At 32.7% G+C, this 27,854-nt stretch overlaps 3 protein-coding genes across 3 annotated transcripts in view; 2 read left to right on the top strand and 1 right to left on the bottom strand.

Moving 5' to 3' along the window:
• The window catches only part of LOC134725231 (cysteine-rich secretory protein LCCL domain-containing 1-like), a 47,491-nt gene extending 34,367 nt beyond the window's left edge, over nucleotides 1-13,124 (top strand). The window contains exons 3-6 of the mRNA XM_063588882.1: nucleotides 7,332-7,450; nucleotides 11,244-11,332; nucleotides 11,837-12,094; nucleotides 12,820-13,124. Coding sequence (XP_063444952.1) covers nucleotides 7,332-7,450; nucleotides 11,244-11,332; nucleotides 11,837-12,094; nucleotides 12,820-13,079 — 726 coding nt within the window. The 3' untranslated portion in view covers nucleotides 13,080-13,124. The remainder of the gene's footprint in view (nucleotides 1-7,331; nucleotides 7,451-11,243; nucleotides 11,333-11,836; nucleotides 12,095-12,819) is intronic.
• An 815-nt stretch (nucleotides 13,125-13,939) lies between these two features.
• Nucleotides 13,940-17,527, bottom strand: LOC134726499 (uncharacterized). Its single transcript, XM_063590903.1, has 3 exons — nucleotides 16,639-17,527; nucleotides 15,320-16,365; nucleotides 13,940-13,981 (listed from the first exon to the last, which is right to left on the bottom strand). Exons 1-3 carry the CDS (start codon nucleotides 17,525-17,527, stop codon nucleotides 13,940-13,942), a joined length of 1,977 nt encoding a protein of 658 aa, XP_063446973.1.
• A 4,721-nt stretch (nucleotides 17,528-22,248) lies between these two features.
• On the top strand, nucleotides 22,249-27,261 carry LOC134725232 (uncharacterized). The gene is made up of 4 exons (XM_063588883.1): nucleotides 22,249-22,338; nucleotides 23,343-23,447; nucleotides 24,301-24,420; nucleotides 26,124-27,261. The coding sequence occupies exons 1-4, from the start codon at nucleotides 22,327-22,329 to the stop codon at nucleotides 26,208-26,210; spliced, it is 324 nt and encodes a 107-aa protein (XP_063444953.1). The 5' UTR covers nucleotides 22,249-22,326; the 3' UTR covers nucleotides 26,211-27,261.
• Nucleotides 27,262-27,854: the final 593 nt, after the last annotated feature.

The raw sequence follows: 27,854 nt of genomic DNA, 5'->3' as shown, positions 1-27,854 counted from the left end.
TCCCTTTGACTTGTCAGAGAAAAGATCTCACCATCTCGCTATTTGCATGACAAAGGCAATTATCTCCAATATATATTGTTACACTAATTTTATTTCCCTATGAAAATATTTGCACATGATTTTGGGTTTGTCCCAGATGTATGTACTTGGTATTGAGTAGATGGTACATGTAGCCAGGGATCCTGACTTACTGCTCTACAGAAGAGACAGGCGGAATACAACATAGTTTGTGAATTGGATATTATGATTATATTGTTACAAATTCATTGCAAATGATTTTTAAAAATTTCATATGACATGCAAATTTCAAAACAAATAGCTTTATTAATAAACATCGTGAATCATTTCGGTTAGTTCGATTCGATCGACAAAATATTAGATTTGGTAAGGTTGCCGGGCTATAAGGAGGTGTGGCACCGGTTGGGGTTCATTTGGGGAGGACTGGGCGTTAATCAGCTATTGAGAACGAGAGATCGTGAATATTTTGGTCTTTTTGGTTGTAAACTTTTATAGAAAGGAAATCTGGTAGCGGCAATTTTTAAGCTTCTTGACCAGAACTATTCAGTAAGCATGTATATTAATATATATATGTCAGCCCTTTCCCCTCCTGTCAGAATAAAATGGTCCGATCATAGCATTTTAGGATTAATTAAAATCGTTTATTACTATAGTATCTAGTTTTTCCAGTAATGATGTAGCCTTTTATAGCCGACTGTATGGTATTCTCATTGTTGAAGGCCGTAGATTGCCTATTCTTGCTTATATTGTCTTTATTTGAACTTCGCTTTGGTGGATAGTTGTCTCATTGGCAATCATACGGTTTATTACTACATCTCCTTATTGTATTTACCTGAATAATCCAGTCTTAATATACCACTGACCAACGACTAGTTCATTAAACTCGCAATTAGGATAGATCGATAACGTTGAGGGGGGCTAAACTAGCCGGGATGCATTTTTATATATTTTAATCCGTCCTCGAACGAAAGTCCACGTCAGTAAACAAAATAGAACTGGGATCCTGTACACATGCAATTTTTGTTTTGTTTTCTTTTAGACGCATTTGCTGTAATTAATTGATTAAACTTTCTTAGGTTTATATTTCATATGGAGGTGCTCCTACTTACTACTACTAGGAGGCTTATACACCGAAGAAGAAACCGAGCGCCATCTGTCGTCATAATGATCGTTAGCATAATACAAAGATGACATTTCACACATTGACATTTAACAAATCGGCAAGTTACAAATCATCAATATACACATTGACAATTTACAAATCGGCAAGTTACAAAACATCAATATACAAATTGACAATTTACGAATCGACAAGTTACAAAACATCAATACACAAATTGACAATTTACGAATTGACAAGTTACTAGACATCAATATAGAATTTACAAATAGGCAAACATCAACTTACAAATTGACAATTTGCAAATCGACATTTAACGAATTGACAAGTAACAAAACATCAATATACAAATTGACAATTTACGAATCGACAAATCGGCAAACATCAATATACAAATTGACAATTTGCAAATCGACATTTAACGAATTGACAAGTTACAAAACATCAAAATTGGCAAATCACACAGTTACAAGTTACAAATTGACAAGTTACGAAGTAAGAATTTTGACCCCGTTGGCTTTCCATAGGACTGTAGTATATAAATGACTGCAATATTGGAAATTAAAGACCACAAAAAAAAAAAATCATTGATTGAGAGTGCATTTCCTACTTTTATTCAAAATATCGCATCAGAAACAAACATCGTTAGATTTCATATCTGAAATTATTTGTCTGCATCAATCAAACCTGACCATATTTGACAGCATCAACCAAAACTGACCATATATGACTACATCAGCCAAAACTGACCATATTTGCTCTTTTTTATGTACCGTTAACTCTTTTAGTTGCATAGTAAATCTGTTATATTGTTATGTAAGAATTGATTGTATAATACAAATGATAGAAATATTGGAACACCTTATTTCTTTTGCATCAATTAACAGTGTCAGCGTGTCCTCTTTTTAATCAAAATATTGCATCATAAACAAATTTCAGTAGTTTTCATACCGAAGACAGACTGGTATAACAAAATTGTGTGTCTGCAGCAACTAAAACTGACCATATTTACACTTTATTAGATAATTATATAGCTGCATAGTAAATCACTTATAAAATTGAGAAAGGAAATGGCGAAAGGTGTCAAAGCGACAACAACCCGACCAAAGAGCAGACAACAACTGATCACGATGGATAGTATAATTTAAATGACAGCATTTCCTCTTTATAATATTCAAAATATTGATTAATAACAACATTATTTGACCACATCAAACAAAACTGAACATATATACTTCATCATGTAAATAAATACATGTATGGCCTCATTGTAAACCAAGAATATTTCTATGTCAGGATAGATACTGCATGATAAAGACAATACCAAATTTCAAAATCGATTTAGCGCGCCCTTATTTCCTTTTTGTATTGATAATATTATTATTTATTAAGAAATTACTGTAATATTTTTTCTGTCTATGAAGAAATAACATAAAAAATTTGGTGCACACTGAATAACGCGGGTAGCAGGTTTTTTTAACAGTGTGCATGCACCACATTTTTTATGTTATTTCAAATAGACAGAAAAAATATTAGTCATTTCTTATAATTTAATTCTAACTTCCAATTTAAACCTTGGCAAACAATGAAAAAACGTTGATGACGATACGGTCATATGACTAACTTTTATCTATGGGCTGATAACAAAATAACGTCAGCCAATCAGTGACCAGTTACATCCAAAATTAAATTATTAAATAATGAATCGTCACAAAAGTGACTTTTTAAGTCAGTGTAGTTCATGATGTTTTTTTTTTTTTAAACAAAACTATTTAACGGCATCATCCAACACTACATGACTGATTCATATACTTTATTTTAAAATGAAAAGTACATGTATGAGAAGTTCTCTTCTTGGAATAATTTGAAGGAGGAAAATGATTGGTTTTGGTTGTAGCCTAAAGTCCAGTGGCAAATGTTTCATTCATGTTCCCATTGAGTATATTTTTCTGACGTTCCAACTTCCACACTCCCAGATTATTTACGAGATAATGCAAATGTAGCCTACATAGTTTTTTTACGTTCAACAACACTTTTTTCGTTAAAATATCCCATAATTCATCCACTGTACAATTTTCGTTTGAACATTTGTCAAAACAGAATCTTAAATCATGAATGTAAATCCAAGGTAAACAAGGTAAATTAAGATTAAACTTCAATGAATCAAATGCAGAGTTTTATGAAGAGACTGTTAAAGACGGGGAACGAAGAAACGTAAACAATGATGTTTTCTATGCAATCTTATAAAAATGTTTCTCCGATGAGTTGGATAACCTTCAATTCACTTCGATATGTGTACATGTAACGTTTGATTAGTAAAAAATATAGAAAATCTGCTATTAAATAACAAAGTAATTGGAAGTGATTTATTTCTTCTAAATTCTTAAGTGCCCTTACTGTAGTGACGTCATTTAGAACTGTTCTACAGTCCTGACTGATTTAGTCAATTCTGCTGACAGTTCTACGGTTAGAACTGATTTGGACAGTTCTACCCTAGAACTGATCCTGACAGTTCTACCTAGAACTGATCCTGACAGTTCTACCTAGAACAGTTCTAGGGTAAAACAGTTCTAGTTAGAACTGTTCTAGGACAGGTTAGAACAGTTCTATGACAGATTATTCTGACAGTTCTAATGAGAGGTTAGAAGTGATCTCCACTGTAGCAACAAATGTACCATATGCCACTCTGTCTGATATAACTATAATGTTTTATACTTTCAAAATTAGTTATCTGATATTTAGACCAATTAACACTAAAATGACGTTTGAACAAAAAAGCAGTGTTGACATTTAATAAATTTGAACTATTAACATACAAAATTCATTTTTCATTTTTTATAATGATTCTTTTATAATGCATTTTAATAGTGATACCCGAAACTGTACGTATTATTTAGTGTAAAAAAAGATCATATCAATTTTAAATCAAATTTCCATCTCTGTTAATCAATAATTCATGTAAACTACAAAATGATTTAATTATCGTTATTATTGTCAATGAAATCCTCAGTAAAAAAAATAAATATTTTATTTAATCTTGAATGATGCGGACAGAAACGTTTGAAATATGATTCCTAAGGTATTACAAAAATTAAAATTATGTAAAAATTAAAATGCACTTAAATCTATAGCTTTTTATACGGTATTTTAGGTTATGCTCATTGTTGAAGACTTAACTGAGCTAGTTTTGCTGCATTATTATGTCACATGTGGATAGTTGTCTCATTGGCAATCATATTAACACACCTTTTCCTTTTTTAACTAAACAAATACTTTAAAAAAAATTAAAACGTGTAAACCCGCTGCACATGCTGCAATTGTTTGAACCTGTTCTAAGTCAGGAATGTGATGTTCAGTTGTTGTCGTTTGTTGGTGTAGTCCATACGTGTTTCTCGTTTCTCTTTTTTTCTATAGATTATACCGTTGGTTTAATACTAGTAAATTTGTGGCTTTTAATTGTTTGCTGTTCGGTTCGAGCCAAGGCTCCGTGTTGAAGACGGTACTTTGACCTACATTGCTTTACTTTTATAAATTGTTACTTGGATGGAGAGTTGTCTCATTGACACTCATGCCACATATTCTTATATCTAAATCTACATGTTCACTAAATATAAATATAAGGTCAAATTAAAAGTCAATTGTTCATGAACAATTGATAGGTCTTTCCTTTTTTCTTTTATTAATTGCCTTCTTAGTTAAAAAAATATATGGTTTCTAAGGACTTTTATGTTCATAACAAGTGGTTGCTAAGGACAAAAATCATTCATAAGGATACAAATATTACTGTTAGTATTAAAAATGTCATATGTACTATTCATATTATTTAAAGTTAAAAAAATAAGTGATTGTTAGGGACTTATATGTCGTTGCTAGGGACAAAAATGTCATTTCCAGTATTAAAAAATTCATATTTATATTATCCATAGCCTTCTAAGTTCAAAAATTTATGGTTGCTAAGGTGTTTCATGTCGTTGCTAGGGACTTGACCTCTGACCTTGACCTAACTTTGTAGATCTTATTATGCTGATCATTATTGCAATTCAAAGTTTCTTTCTATCTCTAACCACTTTTGGGTTATAAGCAAACAATCATCATTTCGGACCCCAAAAACAGTTTTGGTGCCCTAGTACCATAACAGTTGGTCCAATGATTTTAAACCCAACATAACAAATGTAGATCTCAACAAGACACACATTTTCTCCGTTACATTTTATCAGCCATCTTTTACGGTTATTTAGGAAATCCGATAACAAGCTAAGGTCAAAATCTAGGTCATGACCTTGACCTTTGACCTTAAGTCAATTTTCATGTCCATGTCAATTAATGATCATTGGTGATGATCCTAGGTGGCTACAATTTACAGTTTCTGAGTTTCAGTGGCCAACCGAAATTTGTTAATTTTCAAAGGGGCATAACCCTACCAATGAGTCGTTGAATCTTTTCGATTCAAATGTAACGAAGCACAAGGATCTGTTCCTGAACAAATTCCACCCTTTGTTTTTTTTCTACTTATTATGGTTATTGAGTTAGAATGATAACAAGTTTTTTTGTGTTAGGGGAGATAACTCCTATAAAGGAAATGTTACGGGGTCGTGCCCTCACCACAAGATAGCTTTTGGTCAACCGATACTAAATACCTAATATCATTTCAACATGTCGCGTACTTTTTTTGGGAAATTTCGTTAAAGTTTGGCGGAAAGAATAATAATAATAATTAAAATGTCAATTGTTCTTGAACAATTGAGAGGTCTTTCCTTTTGTAATGTAAAATACATGTTCCAATAGACGTAGAATGTATTGAAAAGCTTTAAAACACACTGAATATCTTTTAAATAAGGTAAAAAAACATAATTTGCTATATGGGACATGACCTTGACCTTTGACCTTTTGACCTTTGTCAAGGTCATTAGTCCCCAATGTCATTGCTGAAGACCCCATGGGTCTAGGACCTTTGGTTATACAGTTAAAGCTGATTTTGCCTTTTCAGAAATCTAAAACAAGGGTTATGCCCCTTATAGAAAGGTCAAATCTCTTCGGTCAAATGTCAAAAAGTTGCGCCTCATCCACCTCAACGCGTTTTTCACTATTTACTATTTCTGTAAGTACAATCGTTTTTGAGATATCGACTTAAAAGTTTTAAGGTCAAAGGTCAAGGTCAACCTGAAACAGCTTTAAAAGACACTGAAAATCTTTAAAACACATTGAAAATCCCTTAAATAAGGTTAAAATCACTAAATTCGCTATCTGGTACATGACCTTGACCTTTGACCTTTTGACCTTTGTCAAGGGCATTGGTCCCCAATGTCATTGCTGAAGACCCCATGGGTCTAGGACCTTTGGTTATATAGTAAAAGCTGATTTTGTCTTTTCAGAAATCTAAAACAAGGGTTATGCCCCTTACAAAAAGGTCAAATCTCTTCGGTCAAAATGTAACAAAGTTGCCCCGTAATGACCAAAACATTTTCCACTATTTAAAACTTCTGTAAGTATAATGGTTTTTGAGTTGTTCTGATAACAAGGTGTTAGGTCAAAGGTCAAGGTCAACATACACATTTGACCTTGAGGTATTTTTCAAAGTCACATGAATTGATGATGAATGGTGAAGATCCTAGGTCTCTACGACTTACGGTTTTTGAGTTTTGGTTGTCCACCGACACCGGTTAATTTTCATAGGGGCATAACCCTACCAATGAGTCGTTGAATCTTTTCGATCCAAATTTAACGAAAAACCGGGGTCTGGTCCTGAACAAATTTCACCCTTCGTTTATTTTCTACCTATTACGGTTACGGTGTTGGAACGATAACAAGGTTTTTTGGTTTCGGAGGAATTACTCCGAACCGACAAAATATTTCGACTAACAGGGTGAGTTCCAGATAGGTATTCATGACACCGATACAAAGTGTGAACATGAAAGCGACACGTCTTACGGTTTAGGCTGCTAACTTCGTCAAAGTTTGGCGGAAAAAGAATAATAATAAACAGAAGAAATACAGTAAGGTCTTTCCCTTTTGTAAAAGGAAAGACCTTAATAATAATAATAATCAGAAGAAATACAGTAAGGTCTTTCCTTATAGAAAAAGGAAAGACCTTAATGAATGTCAGAGTTTAGTATCGTTAGTTTCTGTCAGAGTTAAGTAAAGTATCGCATAATTTCTGTCAGAGTTTAATAGTATCGTATAATTTCTGTTGCAGCTAGTCAGTGCCAAATCGGATTCGGTTGGTTGTGCTTTGATAAAATGTCCGAGGATGATCGAAAGTAAGAAAACAACCAATTACAATATGAACTATTTCATCTGTTTCTACTCACCAAAGTAAGTATATTAAGCTGTAAAATAAATGACTTAGTACATGTATAATTTTAACGCTGTGGAATAGAATAGTTTAATTTTTTTCTACAAGAAAGGTTGAATATGTGAAGGGATTACTCCCCATAGAAAACTTAGTAGAAACTTACATGAAGTTTTTCTTTAGCTCAGTCGGTTAACGCGCTGCCTTGAAACATAGAGATCCCGGGTTCGAGTCCTGGTGGGAACATGCGATTTTACAAGTAGAAGCATGCTCTTCGGTTACAAATACAACCATTGTATGCATAAAAGGAAAGAGGCAAAAGATATCTGCAGGATATGCAAACTTATTTGTCGAGAAAAAAATTTAACTGAAATAGTCAGTGCAAAAAAAAATTAGAATATAAAAAAATCAGTACACACAACACAACATACAATGTATGAAACAAATGACTGGACTAAGCAACACGATCCTATCAATAACCAGAAATGATCTCATGTGCTCCGGAAGGCTAGCAGATCTAGTAAATTTATAAAACAACCTGGCGATAAGTCTAAATAAGGAGGTTTCATTTGACATAACAATTGGAACATAAATTATCTAGAAAATATATTCTATAACAGTACACCAAGTCATGATGTCGTTCGTAAAATTTTAAAATTGGTAATTTTAATTTCACAACTTGGCACAGCAGGAAGATATGCAGGTTCTGCTCGCATGTTGCTACATCGAAATTAAAAGTTCAATATTAGGAATAGTAGTCAGATACACAATCGGTCGTTTTTTTATATTAAATAATGTAATAAATTAATGAAATAAAGAAATTATCCATTTTTAATAAATTACAAGAAATTTATATACTTCAGCCTCGGTCACACCTTACCGGATAGCTCGAACGGAGAACTTTTTTTCAATCCGTTCTTATCCGTTATACGTCCGTCCATATCTGGTGCATGTCCGTTAAGCAGTACCGATTATCAGGTTATCTGCATGTTGATATCGTAAAATATCAGCAGCGAGACATGATATGAAGCTTTTTGTCGAGTGAGCGTAGCGAACGAGATAAAAAAGCCTTCATATAATGCCAAGCAGCTGATATTTTACAATATCAATATGCAGATAATCTGATAATCGATTTATCGGGCTATATTTGCGTGTTTCGGAAGTGTTTGCTTTGTTTCGCCAGCACACAAAAGATAACTTGATAAGTTCAGGTCAAAGTTATTAACGTCGGTTCAAACATTATGACGTCGCTGATAAGTCCGGGTCAAAGTTATTAAGGCCGGGTCAGCGTATTTGACGTCACAAAGACATGATACGGAATAATATTAAGAGCTGAACAGAGTGATATAGACATTTATCGGACCACTGATGAATTATCACGTTGTGATTGGTTAAACGCCGTCACGTGGTGACCCCCTATGAGACCGTATGGGGTTAGTAAGTTTCATATGGGGTTCGTGACGCGTTAATGGCGACGTCATCTATTAATGTTGTTGTGTTTCATTGTTTATTTTTCAACAAAACGCCGCAGAAAGAGTCAAGCGTCCGATAAATTCGTTATACGGTTAACTACTGACCCCCTACGGATCCATAGAGGGTGAATAAAATTCATAGGGGACTCGGCCTCCGGCCTCACCCCCTATGGATTTTACTAACCCTCTATGGATCCGTAGGGGGTCAGTAGCGAACCATATAACTTATAAGGGACGACCGATAATACGTGTTATCCGTCGACGTCTGTTTTGTCCAACGGATAAAATGTCCGTTGAACGTTAGGCGTCCGTTTTGTACGGTACTTGTCCGTTTCGTTCCGTTTTGTATCCGTTACGTGTCCGTTATACATCCGCTGGAGGTCTGGAAGAAAAATCCACCAACAGACTCCTACCGGTCGTGTAACGAATAAAACGGACGATGAACGGATCTGAAACAGATAAATGCCAATTATTGGTATGTCAGATTTCTTAAGGTTCATGAATTCTTATTATTCATAATCGATCTTAGAGTATACATGTAGGCTCGTCTTCACAATCAAGCAGCTCTTATTCAGGCCAGACACTGCCCTTTGGCGGCATTTTGAAGAACAAACCAAAACCAGTTACACAGAAACATTTTGAATATTTATGCGATTTACATGTATTATTATTGTCGCCTTTGATTTTCCGTATATCTTGTTCATCCGTTTTATCCGGTTTGCTTCCGTTAGATGTCCGTTGGATGTACGTTCGATGTCCGTTCTGTCCGGTACGTTTCCGTTGCTCGTACATTGCATATCCGGTGTGTGTTCGTTACACGTCCGTTTTATTCAGTCAGTACATCAACAGACTCCCAACGGATAACAATTTTGTCAACGGACAACTTTTATTTTCATCCGTTAGGCGTCTGTTCGTGCTTTCCGGTAAGGTGTGACCGAGGCTTTCGGTTTTAAAGTTATTATCGGTTATTATCATGTTCCAATAATGTTGGTAACGGATGGATCAATCTTTTTATTTGGGGAAAGGCGGTGGGGCATGCTCATATTTTGAATCGAGCACTCATTGTTTCGTAAAAGTCGAAAAACATTTTTTGATATCCTAATTAAAAAGTAAAACACGTTATGTTTAAAGGGAGACATCTTTTCATGCAGCTACAAACAATGATCTGAAGTCTAGCGTCGCATACAACTATCCAAATTCTTCTTTTTTAGGATATCAGTCTTAATAATGTATAAGGGTTACGTGTTAAAATCAAAATCTGACAAGAGGTTATAGAAATGCGCTTAAGGTGGCAATTTCAACCGAAACTGATATCACTTAAAGTGAATATGTCTGGTCCATAAATCAAAAAAGTTATCAAAGAGAATAGAAAATGTTGCTGAACTGTTATTTCAGCGTTAATATGGCTCTACAGTGTCACTGAAGAGCACGCTAGCTTGTGATATCGACCATGACGAGATTTAAACAAACGAATTGCACACTCTTCAATATTCTGAAACATAAACTTTGTTCTTTTTTCTAAACCGCAAACATACAAAGTTAATGTTTGAAATATTTGAAATTATAATGTGAAATGCAGTTTGCTATTTCCTCTTGTACATGTATATTTACACTTAACAGTTCTTAGGTTTAAAATTCACCGAAAACTGTGAAGATTACAATACAGACAATGTATACTCGTAGAGAAATCGCTGTTGAGAGGCTAGAAAAAATATATCCTGAACCGCTCTAGATATTAGATTCCGCCGATTACAAGAAATGAGATACATATAGTCATATTGTAAGAAAAACATACACTTATCTAAACATGGGCGGGTTTATTAAATGACTGTCATATTACAACAACAGCTTGCTATTCATCTTATTCATCAAAATATATTAGGGTTACTTAAATAAATTAATTTATAACATATATCATATATGATACAGATAATGTTAAACCTTATTCACTACCTTTCCAGAATTTATTCATCCAGTGATGCAATGTTTCCATTCAACAAAAATCAGCTTCAATTTTTTTAGAAGCGTGCATAGAAGAATTGTATTTATCTAAATTTGGTTTTGATTCATGCATATGTGAGAACCGTACTTCAAGATAAAGTTATTTAAAGAATATTTTGAGGAAAGGGTAGTGTTGAATGCCACTGAAATATAAGGGCGATTCGTTTAACGTCTGACTCAGTTCTTTGGCCGGACGTCTTGCTCTGTTTTTTGACTTGCAGATAGTGGGATTTTTTTAATCACATGTAGCACATGTCTTTCATTTATGTTTCTAGATATATGAATATAACAAATGTAAATAGTTAATTTGAATTATAACACCTGATTTGACGTTTATTTTCAGAGTAGAATTAGATAAACAACCTTTTACATATGGCAGGAAATGTTCAGCATGTCCACAAGGCTATCACTGTAAACGGAAAATGTGCACAAGTAAGAAATTAAATATGTATTAGGTGCAATATCTCGAGGTTTTTTACAGATCGTCAGCTTGTTGATGGAAATGATTCAGGGCTGAATGAGATTCAAGTAGCAAATATATAGTTCATTCCTCGGAAAGGATAAATCTAAATTAATCTTTAACTATCAATTCCTAAGATCGACATTTTGGTGAAACTATTCATAACCAATACAAAAGCAAAATGTACTTTATTTATACAATTTGCAAGATATGGTTGTCGCTAGTTTGCAGCATTCATAACTGTTCAACGCATTTGTCAATAGAAGTTCCCATTTTTGTGAAATAAGGTTTTGATCTAATACATTGACAGTAAAAATGTAAAAAGCATAAAGCTAAAATTATGTTCCATGAAGTCAGGAGAGTCAAAAGAACATTTTAAGAGTAAACGTTAAGCCTCGGTCACACCTAAGAATTGTTATACATGTATGCATTTATGAAAATTTATGTCTTTTTCTCTCAATCTTTCCATAAAACAGAGAAGAAATGGAAAAAAATCAAGCACAGTGGAAATGTGATTAAAAAAAAATTACCAGAAAGAAATCTGAATATACCAACAACCAATATCATCATTCGAGAAGACTCTAGAGGATATACACATCACAGAAACACATCGAATGACCAGACAAATGTATTGTTACCAATACCGCCTGCAGCATTGACGGGGAGAGAGGCCAGTGAAAAGGTGTTTAATGGTGGAAATACTGAAATAAAAATAACCCCACGGAGGAGAAGAAGTAAGATTTGCATATCCAACTTTTTATCATATCTGTTACAATAATAAAAACCTAACGTGTTTTTTCGTTTTAATTCTAACTAACTAAAAAATCTTAATTGATTTTAACATACGTTGCTAATGAAAGTTACATGTAAGCTTAGTAACTGATACCACCTGTGCGCATGAAAAATATACATGTATATTAACTATTTCTATGCTTAAATTCTTACATTTAATTTCCCCCTAAAAACAAACTTAAGATTACTCGAAAAACGATCCTTTTTTATGAAAATATAAAATTAGTATTCAAATAGTGTTGACTGGGAAAAAAGCACTAACCACTAATCGTGGTTTTCAATGGTTTAAAGAATTCAAAGGTAACGATCATTAAAATGATCAAATTTATATTCTTAAAGTTAAAAAAAAGACAAATAAGCAAATTTAAAAATGCTAATGTAATGGCTTATTCATGTGTTCATTTGTACATGTAGAAATCATGATCTTAATTTGTTAGATCTGAATTTAATTACGGTTGTGGGGTGTTCATTTATTTTGGTTTTAAAAGACTAGTGCAAAATTAAGAGTTTGAACGCTGTTATACTTTTAAAATGACTCATATACTTACATAGGTTAACAGCTGGATCGCTGGAAAACCAGCATTACAGCACTTTAACTTTTTACTAATATTTGAGTTTAAACACAATGTTTAATTTTATGAATGCATACACGAATTTATTCCACTAGTGAAGCGACAATCTAGCAGACGATACTCATCATACGACGATTACCTTCGTAGAGATAGACTACGTCGGGAGAGACAACGAGCTCAACAATTATATGAGCGTGAACAGCTAAGACGCCAAAGAGAAGAACAGGCGGCTCATCAAAGACGCAATGCAAGGCCTTCTGCAGACATACGAAGACGACCTAACACCCAAACCGAAAGAAGACAGCCGCAAAGAAATACGGCACCAGGCGAGTCGTGGCACGCCTGCTTGCTCTGATATGCATTATTAGTTCCCTCCATAGCTAGAATTATAGCCGCCTTTTTAGATCGAGGGTGTATTATATGCAATTTGATATAAACAGAATATTTGGAGGAGTTTCTTTTAAATTATAATCAAGCATGCATTGTAGCACTATTAGATTATGCTTTGCACGCTAAGTTAGATGGGTAAAAAAGAAAAGGTGCTCGGCATGAGTTTTAAAGTCAACATATATTAGCATTCAACTTTCTTTCTTTAATGAATTGTATGTATAGACATCTGTAACTTTCATCTTTAAAAAAAGCCCAGTTTCGGTTTGAATTTATAGATATTAACTGTTTTATCTGCCTTTCTTAAGGTTGCAACAGGGGTTGATTTCCAATCCTTTTGTATGCAATTTCTGCTTTCAGAAAAAAATTAGATGCAGAACAGTCATATGTACATTTTAACTTGTAATCAATTGTGCATGTAGTAGTAAAGTTTATGGATAAAATCCTTTATATAGTATGTTTCTAATCAAACTTGGCTATATGATAATTATGCTTGCAGCATTTTGCTAGATAAGATAAGATAAGATAAGATAAATTTTATTTTCCAAATTAGGTCCCCAGGGGGGCATATACACATAACATATATGATTGATACAACATACAGTATTTTACATAACATTGTCAAATAAACTATTGAAATAGTCATACAGGTATTATTTGTTAAATAAAAAAGTATTTGAGAGTTGCTACTCCAGAGATGTGGCAAACCCCACTTTTTTTTTTTTTTTTTTTTCTCACTTGATTTTATAATATTTTGCTGAAAATGTATAAATATAAAATATAAAATAAATGATTGTTTAGCTGCAACAGACACCAAGGGACGATGCTCTAGGATTGTGATCTTAAAAGCTCTAACAATCCTCCTCGTATCTGATGAAGAAAAACAAACACAAATGAAAAAAGTTTATGTATATTCACAGCAAATAACATATACTGCAGTAAACAGGTATTGAGAATAGTGTAGGTTTCCCTACTGCAACAGACACCAAGGGGCGGTACTCAAGGAGCTGTGGTATTTACACAGTCCTCCTCGTGTCTGAAGCAGACAAGAAGGCCACATAATTAACAATTTTTCGAAATAAATTTACATGCAGCAGTGAGAATAGACTTATCTTCTGTGTTCATAAGCCATATCAGTTTATCTCTTGCGTTAAGAGTTAAAAAGTTGGGGCAACTTTTAGTTATCTCTTGAAATAGATGATTCCGGTCATCATTAAATTTAACACATTGGAAAAAAAAATGATATTCATCCTCCACATCTCCGGAGTTACAACGAGTACAAGTTCTGTCATTTAGGAGAGTACCCTGATACCTTCCAGACTCAATTCTTAAGTGGTGTGATGAAATTCTGAGCTTTGTTAAGCTTCGTCTCTGTTCAAAATTCCCAATAATGGAAAGATATTTTTCTCTTCCAAAAACTGATTTAAATGTAACATAAGTTCTAAGTTTACCATCTGAATGCTTTACCAATTCAGTGTTCCACAAGTCTATAAAATATGATTTTAATATTTTTTTCATATTAGCTTTGAAGCTATTAATTTTTGGTAATGGTGAAGATAGATGATTGATGTCTGGGATCATTTCAAGAATTGACTTCATAGAGCCATACCAAGATGTTTTTTTTGAGTGAGAAAGATTCTGTGATGTTACATAAGCATCTTTAAGAAGAGAAAATTGGGAATCAAGATTTTCCAAGCGATACCAGTAATTTAACATGGATTTAATCACATCATAATATAGTGGGAATCGTCCTAGCTCGGATAAAATTCCAAAATTCATGGATTTTTTATGAACACCTAAAACCAGTTTACAAAATTTTATATGTAGTCGCTCACATTTTAAACTGGATTAGTTTTTTTCAAATGGTAAAGTTCCATTTCTGAATCTTGCTGAGAATGGATTAAAAGTTCCCCATATTTCAGACCCATATAGGAGTATTGGTTTTATGGTATGATCAAATACATGTAAGCTGGTATTTATGCTTGGATTAAGTGATAATAAATTCTTGTACAATTTATAATAAGCCTTCAAGGATTTTTTATACAGTTCATTTTGAGCATATGAAAATGACCCTGATGCACTAAAGTGCAAACCAAGATATTTATAATTATTTACACTCTCAATCAACATATTTTCATAAGTAAATTTTTCACAAATGTGTCTGCCTGCTTTGTTGAATATCAGAACCTTTGTTTTGGTGTGATTTACACTTAAACACCAATCTTTACAATATTTTTCTAGGTTGTTTAGTCTTGTTTGCAATCCTTTAGCAGATGTTGATAAAAGGACCAAATCATCTGCATATAATAAGCAATTAACTGGTTTTTCATTAAGTATTACAGGGTCTTCACTTTCTTTTAAATACTCTGGCAAGTCATTTATAAATAACTTAAATAGATTGGGACTTAAATTGTCCCCTTGTTTAACTCCAAGTTTTATTTGGAAAAAATCTGTTACTCTGGATTGAATTTTAACACAAGATTTACTTGATTCATACATGTGTTTAATAACATTATAAAATGAAGTACCCACGCCCGCAGATAGTAATTTCAACTTAATACCAATATGAATGACTGTGTCAAAAGCTTTCTGAAAATCCACAAAGCAGGCATAAACTCTTCCATCCTTTGAATTACAGTATTTATCAAAAATACATTTAATAATAAACATGTGATCTGAAGTTCTAGCTTTTTTTGTAAAACCTAATTGACATTCATGAATTAATTTATGTTTCAATAAAAAATCATCAAACCTACTATTTAGAACACTATTAAACACTTTTCCAATGGCACTGGTCACTGTGATTCCTCTATAATTGTTAGGATTTGTAATGTCACTAGATTTGTGAATTGTTGAGATGTAACCATCACTCCAGCACTTGGGATAAATTCCAGAAGAAAGACAAGTGTTAAAAAGTTTTTTAAGAATAGGTAATAGAATTGATTGACCATGTTTTAACATATTGTTTGAGATGTTATCCATCCCTGGACTTTTGTTAGGTTTTAGTTTAGCTAAAGCTTTTGATATTTCAGTGTCTTTTATGGAAATATCAAGCTCATTAAAGCATTTTACTGTCTCTAATTTATCTAGCTGTTTTTGTAATTCTTCCAGGCGTGCCTTGAATTTGTCCTGTAAAGTATTCAGATTTTGAAAATGTGAAAACCATGTAGATGAATCAATTGTAGAATAATTTTCATCATGTTTTTTGGTGTCCTTCAAGTCATTTATAAGGTTCCAGTATAGTTTTGGATTGTCTGCGTGTAAATTTTCTAATTGATTAAGCAAGGATTGTTTGTATTGTCTGTATGTTTGTTTCCTTGTGTTATTGTACTGACGATAAAGTTTGTAAAAATGATTTTTAACAAGTGGGTCTTTTGGATGCTTTGAGTATATTTTCCCATAATTTAAAAGATGCATTCTCATATTTTTTAGGTCCTTGTTAAACCATTTTTTGTGTTTTTTATGTTTTTTACTGTTTATTTTTGGTCTTTTTAAAGATTTGCATGCAGCTAAGTGTATAATATTACTTAACTCTTGACATGTGTCATCAACTGAGATTTGTGAGTTGTGTGTTGTCTTATTGTTTAAATTGTGTAATTGGGTTTGAATGTCAGCAGAGCCCAGTGCCATTAGAAAGTTATTAGCCGAATCATCATCCCATTTAAAATTAGGTGACAAGGGATGTGTATTTTTGTCTTGAAATAGACTTTCTTGCTTATATGTAGCAAGTATTTCCCATTCTAGTTTACAATGAGTATCTGACAATGTTGGTATAAAATCTGAGACCTTAAAATACAAGATTTGGTCCAGGATACTCTCCGACAGAATAACATAATCAACAGTACTAGACCCGTTTGGTGTATGACATGTATATGTACCAAACATATCACCCAGCACTCTTCCATTTAAAAATCTCAGTTGATTACTTATACATAAATCTAATAGGTCTTTTCCCCTAGTATCTAAAACTTTATCTTGATTTTTTCTAGTGAGAAGTTCTTTATCTATTGTATAATCAGTATTTACTGGGATATATTTACTACTGTCATTAGCAATAAAGTCAGGCTCCGATGAAACTCTAGCATTAAAATCTCCACAGAGTAAAATTTTACCTTGTTTTTGAAATGTGGAGATATCATTTTCAATACAATCTAGAATGTCTTGGTCGAGTCGCTGGGTGTATGCTGAACAACTAGGTGGAAAATATACTAAATATATATACAGATCTTCTGTAAAACCAAAATAATTCTTTTGCAAAAGTACCCATTGATAATCTGGGTTTGTATTATTTAAGATTTTAATATATGGTTTTAATTTGTCTTTAATCAAAACTGCTAAGCCTCCAAAATATCTATTATTATGCTTAGATTGTTTTCTGCAAATTGCATGATAGTGAAAAGATCCCATTCTGTTCATGTTTATGTTAGGACCTGTATGTATTTCTGCTAAAAAGACCATGTCATATTTTTCAATATTTTGTATGAAAAGAGGATCATGTGTTTTATCATTATATTTTGAAATTAAGCCACCGACATTCCAGAAACACATTTTAATGGAGGATTGGTTTGAAAATCTTGACATTATACCTTAACAGTAATTTTAATAAAATAAAAAATTTCTTGAAAGAAATATATGACTAAAAAAAAAAAAAAATCAAAATAATCTATAAACTTACAAAGACCTCTTTCTTGGAGCTTGCTTATAATTGACAAAAATATAGCTCTGAAGGTAATTTGTTAATATGATCTTAGATATAATGTATACTTATATAAGTATCTCTGATAGTAGTGATCAAGCAATAAAAAAACAATTTCAATGAAAAATAGCTATATATAGTATAATATCAGATCAACTTCTTGTTGAGAGTTCTGATGATGATCACAAGTCAATATAAATCAATCATAATCACGCCCACGTCCTCGTCCTCGTCCACGGTTTGGTCTCTGTCTGGATCTACTTCGGGGCCTTGCAGGTGGTAGAGGAATGTGCAACCCAGTATGTATTGCTCTTTTGATGTTGCTTGCAAGTATTGATATTCCCTTGTCATTTAAGTGAATTTTATCCTCGAAGAGCAGATTGTCATTAGGATTTCCATTTACCAGCATATTTGTGTGGTCTGCAAAGAAAATATTGTCGACACCACTGAACTTTTGTTTCAGTAAAGCATTTATTATTTGCGCATTTGTGAAATTTGTTATACTGTCCCTCCTTGGAGTGGTGAATGAGATGACACACTTAAGTAGTGGCCATTTAGATGATGCCTCAGATATTATATGAAACAGTCTATCAACGCACTGGGTCGGTTGCTTTATTTTAAGATCATTTGTTAATGAGTGAAGGACCAGCATATCTGGAGTATCGGTAAATGTTGATAGAAACTCTGACGTATCATCTAGAGTGTACTGAATTACCTTTTTTATATCTGCAGCTTGGGTTAATTTTTCCACATGTATACCTTGAATGTTAGATGTTCCTACAAAAAGTAGTTTAGGCTTAGCTGGGGGAACTCCTCGAACTAATTCCTTTTGAATAGAACGTGTTGTTGCTTCATCAAGGGATGCCGATATATTTGATTTCAGTTGGAGAATTTCATCTTGAGCTTCATCAAGTTTCTTTTTCACTATATTCAATGAAGATGTAAGTTGAGTAATTTCTTCATTTTTTTCTTCAAGTCTTTTAGACTTAAAATCAATTTCATTGTTATTTGAAGATACCATTAATTTTATTTGATTTCTGGTGTCTTCCAACATACTCTGTTCATGCTTAATGGCAGTATTAAACTGCTCCTGGAGAAGGACATTGTTCCCTTTTTCTGTTTGTAGTTGCGATTTTAAAGACTGAATTTCATCTTCAAGTAATTGCACCTTTTTTTTAGTGCTGTAACATCTGCAGGTTGAATAGTTTCAACGGCTGTCAATTTTAGTTGTTTTATCGATTGTGGTATATTCTCTATAGCTTTCTCACAGTCTGTAACGGCTTTTAATATTTTTTCTGTATTAAAGGAATTGCTACTCTCAAGTTTAGATACAGTTTCTGTAAGCCCAAATTGAAGCCTTTTAATATTATCTGCATAATTTCCATTTTCATCTGTATTGACATGTTGATCTTTTGTGTATGATTGTTTAATGGATGTTTCTGAATGTTCACTCTGTGATCCCTGATGATCAATATTTATATCTGTAGTGGATTGCATGATTTTCTCAACTAATTTGAGGAGTTGCGGAAAGTCATTTTTTACAAATTTTTCATGATTATTTCCTTGACACTGAATCAGGCCAGTCTTTATGAAGAATGTTATTTTATACAGAAGTTTATTATCTTTTGTTGATTTGATGTCAATTGTAACTGACTTGAGCGACTGGCTTTGTGATAGCGTTGGGGGGCTGTCAACCCAGGAAATTTCTTTGTCAGAATGTTTTCCATAGAACTCAAAATAAAATATGTTCAGTGCTTTTATCCAAGGTTGCACTCGTTCGTATGTGGTTCTGAAAGCAACCATTCTTGCCTCATCTTCATAGATGGTTGTATCTATTTGTTCGAACTGGCAACTTTTCCCTTTTTCGGTTGTTGGATCGACCAATTTTTTTGGAAGGTGTGAATGTGGATAACAATCAGTTATTGAATCACTTTCAATTAATAGTTTTATAGCGGGGTCATCAAAGTTTATAATGTCCATGTTTTTGTTCATAAATTTACCGATATAGGACTTTAGGACTTGTGTGAGCCTGGTTACTCGATCAGCAAAAAATAAGCGCTGCCATCTTGGATATGACCTAATCCCTGATAGAATTGTATTTTGTTTTGGCTTTACAGTTTATGTTTACTTTTAGCTCACATATATTCATACTTTTAAACTGCCATGGCACTGTTGTAAACTGTAGAAATGCATTTATTTCAGGAGAACAAAAAGCTAGAAGTTTTACATTTATATTTTTTATATTTACATTTTGTTCGGAAACATGCCTTTTGAACAGAATTACATGTAGCCTTGTTGGATTAATTTGTTGACAGTACGTTTTCCCCTCCATTGGGAACGTCAATATTGTTTAACCGGATTTTTGTGACAAAAATGTCGGTTATTGATTTGGGGATGCTCGGCGGTCGGTCGGGCGGTCGGTCGGTCGGGCGGGCGGCAATCAAATGTTGTCCGTGCATTAACTCATGAACCGTTTTACCAAAGCTTTTAAAATTTTAATATATTGTTACTGACAACTAAATGAAGGTCAAGTTCAATAATGGCGATTTTGACTTTTACCGTTCAGGAGTTATGGTTCTTGAAAGATTAAAAAATGGCGTTTCCAGTCGTGTCCGTGCATTTACGCATGAACTGTTCTACCAAGGCTTCCAAAATTTTAATATTTTGTTACTGGTGACAAAATGGAGGTCAAGTTTAATAATGACGATTTTGACTTTTACCGTTCAGGAGTTATGGTTCTTGAAAGATTGAAAAATGGTGTTTCCAGTCATGTCCGTGCATTTTCTCATGAACCATTCAACCAAAGATTTTCAAATTCTAATATGTTGTTACTGATGACAAAATAAAGGTCAAGTTCAATAATGATGATTTTGACTTTTACCGTTCAGTTGTTATAGATCTTGAAAGATCGTAAAATGGCGTTTCCAGTCGTGGCCATGCATTTACGCATGAACTGTTCTACCAAAGCTTTCCAAATTTTAATATGTTGTTACTGATGACTGAATTGAAGTCAAGTTCAATAATGATGATTTTGACTTTTACCATTCAGGAGTTATGGTTCTTGAAAGATTGAAAAATGGTGTTTCCAGTCGTGTCCGTGCATTTTCTCATGAACCATTCATCCAAAGCTTTTCAAATTTCTATATGTTGTTACTGATGACAAAATAGAGGTCAAGTTCAATAATGACGATTTTGACTTTTTACTGTTCAGGAGTTATGGTTCTTGAAAGATCGTAAAATGGTTTTTCCATTGATGTTGTTGCATTTACTCACGAACCATTCAATCTAAGCTTTTCAAATTTTAATATGTAACAGTTGATACTGATGACAAAATAGAGGTCAAATTTGATATTGACGATTTTCACTTTCACCAATCATCAGTAATGGTTCTTGTGATATTGCCAGGACACAAATAAATGTTTATAAATCCGGTTTGCTGTCGTTGTGAAAAATTATTGGGGGAGGGGGCGAACATTTTTAGTATAAAGTCAGCAACAAATGACCATATCAATTCCGATACATAATTTCTATATCTTTATATCAAGTCATGGACTAGCTAATCTGAAACATAAATAGTTTCCATAATAATGGCATCCTACTAGTTTTTGATTGGTTGATTACTTTTGTTGGTGTTCTTTTCAAAACGTTACGTGGACAACCTTTAAAGCATATCCGGGTCGGCCGGAATGAAGAGTAGAAAACTTTGATGTTCATAAAAAAAGGATAGGTTTGATAGGTGCAGAAAAAGACTAAGTAACGGGCTTTATTATTCCGTTTTACGGTTTGTGAGACATATCAAGATATCTTTCAGAAAAATAAGGGACATAACTCATGTTACATGTCGTTGATTTAAAAAAAAAATGACCAATGAATCTTGAAGATATAAAAAAACAATTTACATCTATAATCTTAATATATATATTCTGTGGATATCTTTTTGTTAACAATGAAGATTCTATATCACGAAAAATATGTAAGTTCGTGTTAACGAGAGAAAACTCATAGAAAATATTTGGTGAAGCAAGGTAATAAACATTTTGCGATGCAAAAAGAAAAACAAAATATAAACTACAGGAAAAAAACCTACAAAAACAGGGTTTAAGGAGAAAATAATATTCAGAACAAATTCACATGGGATTTCCACATAGGAGTGGAAAGACACAATAAATCATGATATCTTATATACAATTATCTTACTAGTAATTTATAAAATGTACGAACAACAGGGATATACTGTCAATCTTTCTTCATCATTTGTAACTTTGAATTGAACATTCACATCATGTGTACTTATTCTGTGTGTATAAAACAAACGTTTAAATTCATTTATGCGATCTATTATATCCTATGCATTTTTGCTAAAATTATATTCGATTGATAATTTTTAACATTCCGAAACACGTGGATTGTTTTCTCTTGATTGCTTTGTAAATTATAATTTTCTGTTGAAACAGGTAGTGTAACAGTAGAAGAGCAGAATTATCTTACGCAGGCGCACAATCTTCTGCGTGGGAGTCAGATGACAGCATTGGTAAGGATATAATAGAGTAATTATAGGATGCATATTAAGAAGGAATAATGGATAAATTTATGCGTCTTTTTCTCCATAAATAGGAAACAGATAGACAGAAAGGATAAAATAAAACATAAAACCGATAATGGCAAACATAACCACGGCCAAAAAAAAATATAAAAATGGCAAACAACAAAAAACATTACACATTAGCTAGGGTATTAAGAGAGGTTGAGTTCTTTCAAAACATATTAAACTCCGCCCCATTTGTTACATTGTAGTCTTGTATGTACTTTTTTTTTTAAAATTTTGGTTCATCTATATGTTTTGGAGTTTTGTGTAAAGTCCTTTTTCGATTTACATTATTGTTCAGGGGCCAGTTGAAGCCCGTCTCCAGGTGTGTAGATTTTTCACGTTATGTTGAAGACTTATCAATGATTAAGGGCTGTAATATGCTTTTTCGTCGAGGTGTTGTCTTTTTGACGCATTTCATCTTTATTATCACAATTTTATTATTTAGAAAAGAAACTAAAGATAGACAGTTAAAGAAAACGTTATTACAATTTATGTTGGCATAACTAAAGATAGAGATTTGTATTATGTGATGTCTCAAACGGCTAACGGACTACTTATTTGGCTTCGCAACTATGACATATCCATGATCATCCAACACAACCAACCAACTCTTGATAGTGTCCATAGTCCTTTCGTAGAGATAATGTAGACTTTACTATAATAGAAGACACTTGATTCAATAGTTTTGTGCGGCATCCTTCTATAAGGAATCGTAGACACAGTAATAAGCTTTTTTTGTATGAAGATACGTAGATTTTAGACTCATCTGAGTTTTGGTCTTTTGTGAAAAGTTGTCTCATTGGCAATCATACCACATCTTCTATTTTATATCCCCTAGGAAGATTATTATAATAAGATTATTCAATATTAGTATTTTTCAAAGATCGATTACTCTCTTGTTTTATTATATTCATTTATTTATGTAACTCTTTTTTGGTATTTTTCAGAAATGGAGTAGATACCTTCAACGATGGGCGGATTACGTTATACGATGTCAGGTTGAGTATCCCGGTCCTATAACCACATACACAAACTTCGGAAAAATTTCAAATGTAAGTTTCTAATCATATAACTGATAGTTTAAACAATAACAAGAATTCGAAATATATTTTACAAATTGAACGATATAGGCTTCAAACTTCAAAAATTATATTAGGCCAAATCTGAGACTACTATAACACATGTGTTATAGTAGTCTCAGGCCAAATCAAATAACCCCCCTGTGTTGTATTCTTAAATGATAAAAGCATGTAACCAAATGACGGAAGATATGAGTTGAGTTTTGATATGTTACAAGTTTCTTCGAAAAGTGAAAAAAAATGTATATAATTTATATTCAACTGAAAATCGTAACTTTCTTTATGGTCACTCATATCTTAAATAAACCATGTCTACATGTCATGATATCTAAACAGTTTTATTGGGTGAAACATAATGAGCTAACTGTTTTAGTAAACAGCTCCAAACAGAGACTCATTCTACATAATTTTGACCAGGTTAATGCAAATTCATTTTCCCTCAATTGCTGCAGTGATTATAATTCAATTTATCATCCAAAATGTGATATGTAATGTTGGAGTGCAATAAAGGGAACATAATTTACCAAATACACAGTTTAAGCAAGTCATTAATCTTTTTGTTTTATTTAAAAAAAGAATGCAATAAGTTGTGCGACTCCCGCAGTGTGAATAATTGCACACAAGTAGCCGGAGAAACACCAACATATGATATACAAAAAATGAATTTATTAAATATTTTAAACCATTCACTGTATATCGCAATCTTAGTACTTCGCTAAATACAATGTTTTTTACACACACTTGCAATATTATACTGAATTTATCATGTCAAAGCTATTTCATCACATATCTCATGTCTTTCTAACTTATTATATTTTGATTATAGGGCGGCAATATCTATAACATCGTCTACAACTGGGGAAATGAAGGATATAATGTCAATAAAAAACTTGAGACCGGTTGCAGAACACCTGCCGACAGAGAAAGATGTAATCATAACGTTATTGTAAGTTCGTAAATCTGAAGAAATGTAATTATTGTAAACAAGACTTTATGAAAATGAAATGATTACAGGAAACAAAACGCTATTTGCTTCTCAGCAACAATAATCTTCTTTATCAGTAAAAAATACATTCTCAAAATCTATTCGAAACAATACTGTACATTTAGCTTTAACATTAATATATACTGAAGTGGTACATTTTAATGTTTAGGTGCCAGCCTCCGGGTGCTGGATTTTCTCGTTGTGTTTAAAACCAATCGATGGCTTCTTTTAGTCGGGTTGTTGTCTCTTTGACACTTTCAAAATTTCCAAACCAAATTTGCAAATGAAGGAAAACGTCAAATTGGCTTTTTGAATTCTTCATGTATGATGGACTTATTACATAGCGTTGTACTAACAACAGTCTTTATTATGACAAAAGAAGAAGAGATTAATACGGAGATATTATTTTTAAGAAATGAATGAAAGTTGTCTCCCTTCCTACAGAAAATCGGTTAAATGATGACAACATCTGTTAACCGATATTCAAATCTCGTAAATCGATTAGAAATAGAAAAATCAATGTAAAAACACAACTTACGGAATCGTACGAACTCTGCATGATAGGAGGAAAACCGGGTGCATAGAAAGGGAAGTGTCTTTTGCTGTGCATACCTATCACACTTTGCGAATTCTGTTAAATTGTTCCTTTTAAAATTATTACACGATGATGACTGTTTTACCCATATTTTAACTATTTTATTTATTGTGTCTGTTTAGTAAACGCATCATTGTAAATTAAACAGAATTTGATGAGACTGTCATCAAAGTGTGAAGGTTAGCGCTATAAAACCAGGTTTGATCGCTATAAAACCAGGTTTAATACACCATTTTCTACATTTGAAAATGCCTGTACCAAGTCAGGAATATGACAGTTTTTGTCCATTCGTTTTTATGTGTTTTGTTATTTGATTTTGCCATGTGATTATGGACTTTCCGAATTGAATTTCCTCTAAGTTTCTAAGTTAAAACTTTTTTTGTGATTTCACTTTTTATACTCAACACTACAATCGTGAATGATATTTGAATACCTAGTCTTTTAGATACCGGATAGCAAGAGCTACTTTACTTTTAAAGCTGGTGAAAAAGAATGAACGTTGTATGTTGATGCTAAATTTTACAGAGCTATTGATTTTGTTGTTGATGTAGCCCGTATTCACACTAACCTAGTAATATGTTTAACAAACTCTCTTGAAGAGTATCGTTACAGCAAAATGCCTTGAGTGTGTATGTAAAAGTTATATCTTTGGTTAGCTTGCTTGCTAGCTGAACGTCAATTTATTATTAGGCTGTGTGTGCTACTCTCATTCAAGAATAGTCTATTACTTCAGACAGATAGATTGGTTATCTGTCAGACTAGTCTACTCTTTAAAAAAGAGAGTAGTATACCTAACTTAATGATGAATGAACGGTTCGGCTAGCAAGCAAGCTAACCAAACATATTACCTTTAACTGCACACTCGATGCATTTTGCTGTACTATTATTTGATTATCACGATGCATGCTGTGAGGGCCTCAAGGTAGATTAGCGAACGCTAATCGAGTCACCCTCTTTAAATAAAGTCATTACTTACTTAATTACTTACATGATAACATTTCTGATTGTTTGTTTGCATAATATTATTGCTCAAATTTAAAGTTCTACTTTTAAATTACTGTTTATACAGGTGAGAAACGAGTTTCTGCGAGAGTATGCCTGTGCTGCTAGAAATTGTCAGAGTGGAATAAGACAACTTACTTGCATTTATCGATAGCTCTGGAAAAGACAAACAAAACTCTAAAGAATCAAAATATATAATGTACTACCTTTTTACTCACAGATAATATTCAGGGATATATGACTGTTACATTATACTAGCATTTCTTTGTAAACTAAACAGTGATATTCGCGACATTAATTTGTGACTAATAATGTAAGTCTTGTTATTTAATTCCAAATTTGTTTTTCAAGTTTGTGTGTATATATTGAAAGAAAATTATAAGCATAAATGTACCAATGTAAAACATATTATTTGAAATTTGCGTTTTGAGATGTTAAAAATGTATAGGTATTAATCTAAAATGTTTTTTTATTGTACATGTATGTGTGAACAATTCGACGGTATATAAATAATTATACTGACCAGTGCAAGAGTCCTTAATGTAATAGTAATATGAAATCACCGGTAAATACATTTTTTTAAGCTAAACTATCTTTTTATTTCAGGCTGATTGAAATTTGTTCTGTACTTTTACTTATCAAGAAAGTTTAATTAATGATACATTTATAACATAACTGAATTGCTTTGCAAATGAAAAGAAATTTTATTAGAGATAACAACAAATTTCTGAAATACATTTACAAAGTAAATAGCAAAACAACCAAAATATCTGTTTTCTAGATACAAAATCTTACAATAACATATAATTTTACAATAATTAGTTATTACAAATAAGTTAAATGAAGATTCACTGAAAGTGAAAGTGTAGATGATTTGACTTTTGATATTAACGTATTGAAATGTTGTGTAAAAGATCAATCCTTCTTTAGTTTTATATAACCTTTAGTACAGATCTCCTCGAAGATCTTTCAAACGAATGTGTGTGACTGTGTGAAATTGCCAGAAATATACGATACATGTATCTTATTATGTTATATGCTAATCTGAATTTTTTTTTTAAATCCTGATTTGCGATTTTTATACATTGTGTAGGTGTATATACTATATTTAAATATTTAAAGGACAGTTGTGTAGTATAACGAAGATCATATAGATTTGTAGATATTGAAATACACGATGCTTGAAATAAAAATTCTTAAAATTACAGCTAGTTATTTTTTTGTTCAAATATAAAGCCTCGGTCACACCTTACCGGATAAGACGAACGGACGCCTAACAGATGAAAATAAAAGTTGTCCGTTGACTAAAACGGACGCCTAACGAATGCATAACGGACATGCAACGGATATCCAACGGACGAGAAACGGAGACGTAACGGACAGAGCGGATGTCGAACGTAAATCCAACGGACGAGTACCGCATAAAACGGACACCTAACGGAAGCGTACCGGATAAAACAGATAAACAAGATATACGAAAAAATTAAAGGCGACAATATAATAATAAATGTAAATCACATTAATATTGAAAATGTTCTAAATAAGTAAGTAAGTAAATTTTATTAGTCGGCATATATATACATATTAACAGACAAAACATGAGCTCTGGTGAGCTTTTTAACCGACTATCACAAACAACTCATGCAAATACTACCAAATAAAACTGAAAAAAAACATGCAATACTGTATAATGAAAGCAAATCTATTTGATTTGTAAGCCTCCAGAGTCAAAGTTCTGTGTAACTGGTTTTGGCTTGTTCTTCAAAATGACGCTGAAGGGCAGTGTCTGACCTGAATA

The sequence above is a fragment of the Mytilus trossulus genome, chromosome 7 (assembly GCF_036588685.1).
Source record: "Mytilus trossulus isolate FHL-02 chromosome 7, PNRI_Mtr1.1.1.hap1, whole genome shotgun sequence".
Lineage (NCBI taxonomy): Eukaryota > Metazoa > Mollusca > Bivalvia > Mytilida > Mytilidae > Mytilus > Mytilus trossulus.
This window is presented reverse-complemented; position numbering and strand designations above follow the sequence as displayed.

Bases quoted from the DNA above. Each gene is read 5' to 3' on its own strand.
- LOC134726499 (XM_063590903.1), bottom strand. From the start codon at position 17,527: ATGAACAGAATGGGATCTTTTCACTATCATGCAATTTGCAGAAAACAA. The intron at 16,366-16,638 runs GTAATATTATAC...ATTTACACGCAG, and splicing joins TGACACATGTCAAGAGTTAA to ACAATCCAAAACTATACTGG. The intron at 13,982-15,319 runs GTAAATCACACC...TTTCTTCATCAG, and splicing joins GTAAAGATTGGTGTTTAAGT to ATACGAGGAGGATTGTTAGA.
- LOC134725232 (XM_063588883.1), top strand. The intron at 23,448-24,300 runs GTAAGTTTCTAA...TTTTGATTATAG, and splicing joins ACTTCGGAAAAATTTCAAAT to GGCGGCAATATCTATAACAT. The intron at 24,421-26,123 runs GTAAGTTCGTAA...CTGTTTATACAG, and splicing joins GATGTAATCATAACGTTATT to GTGAGAAACGAGTTTCTGCG.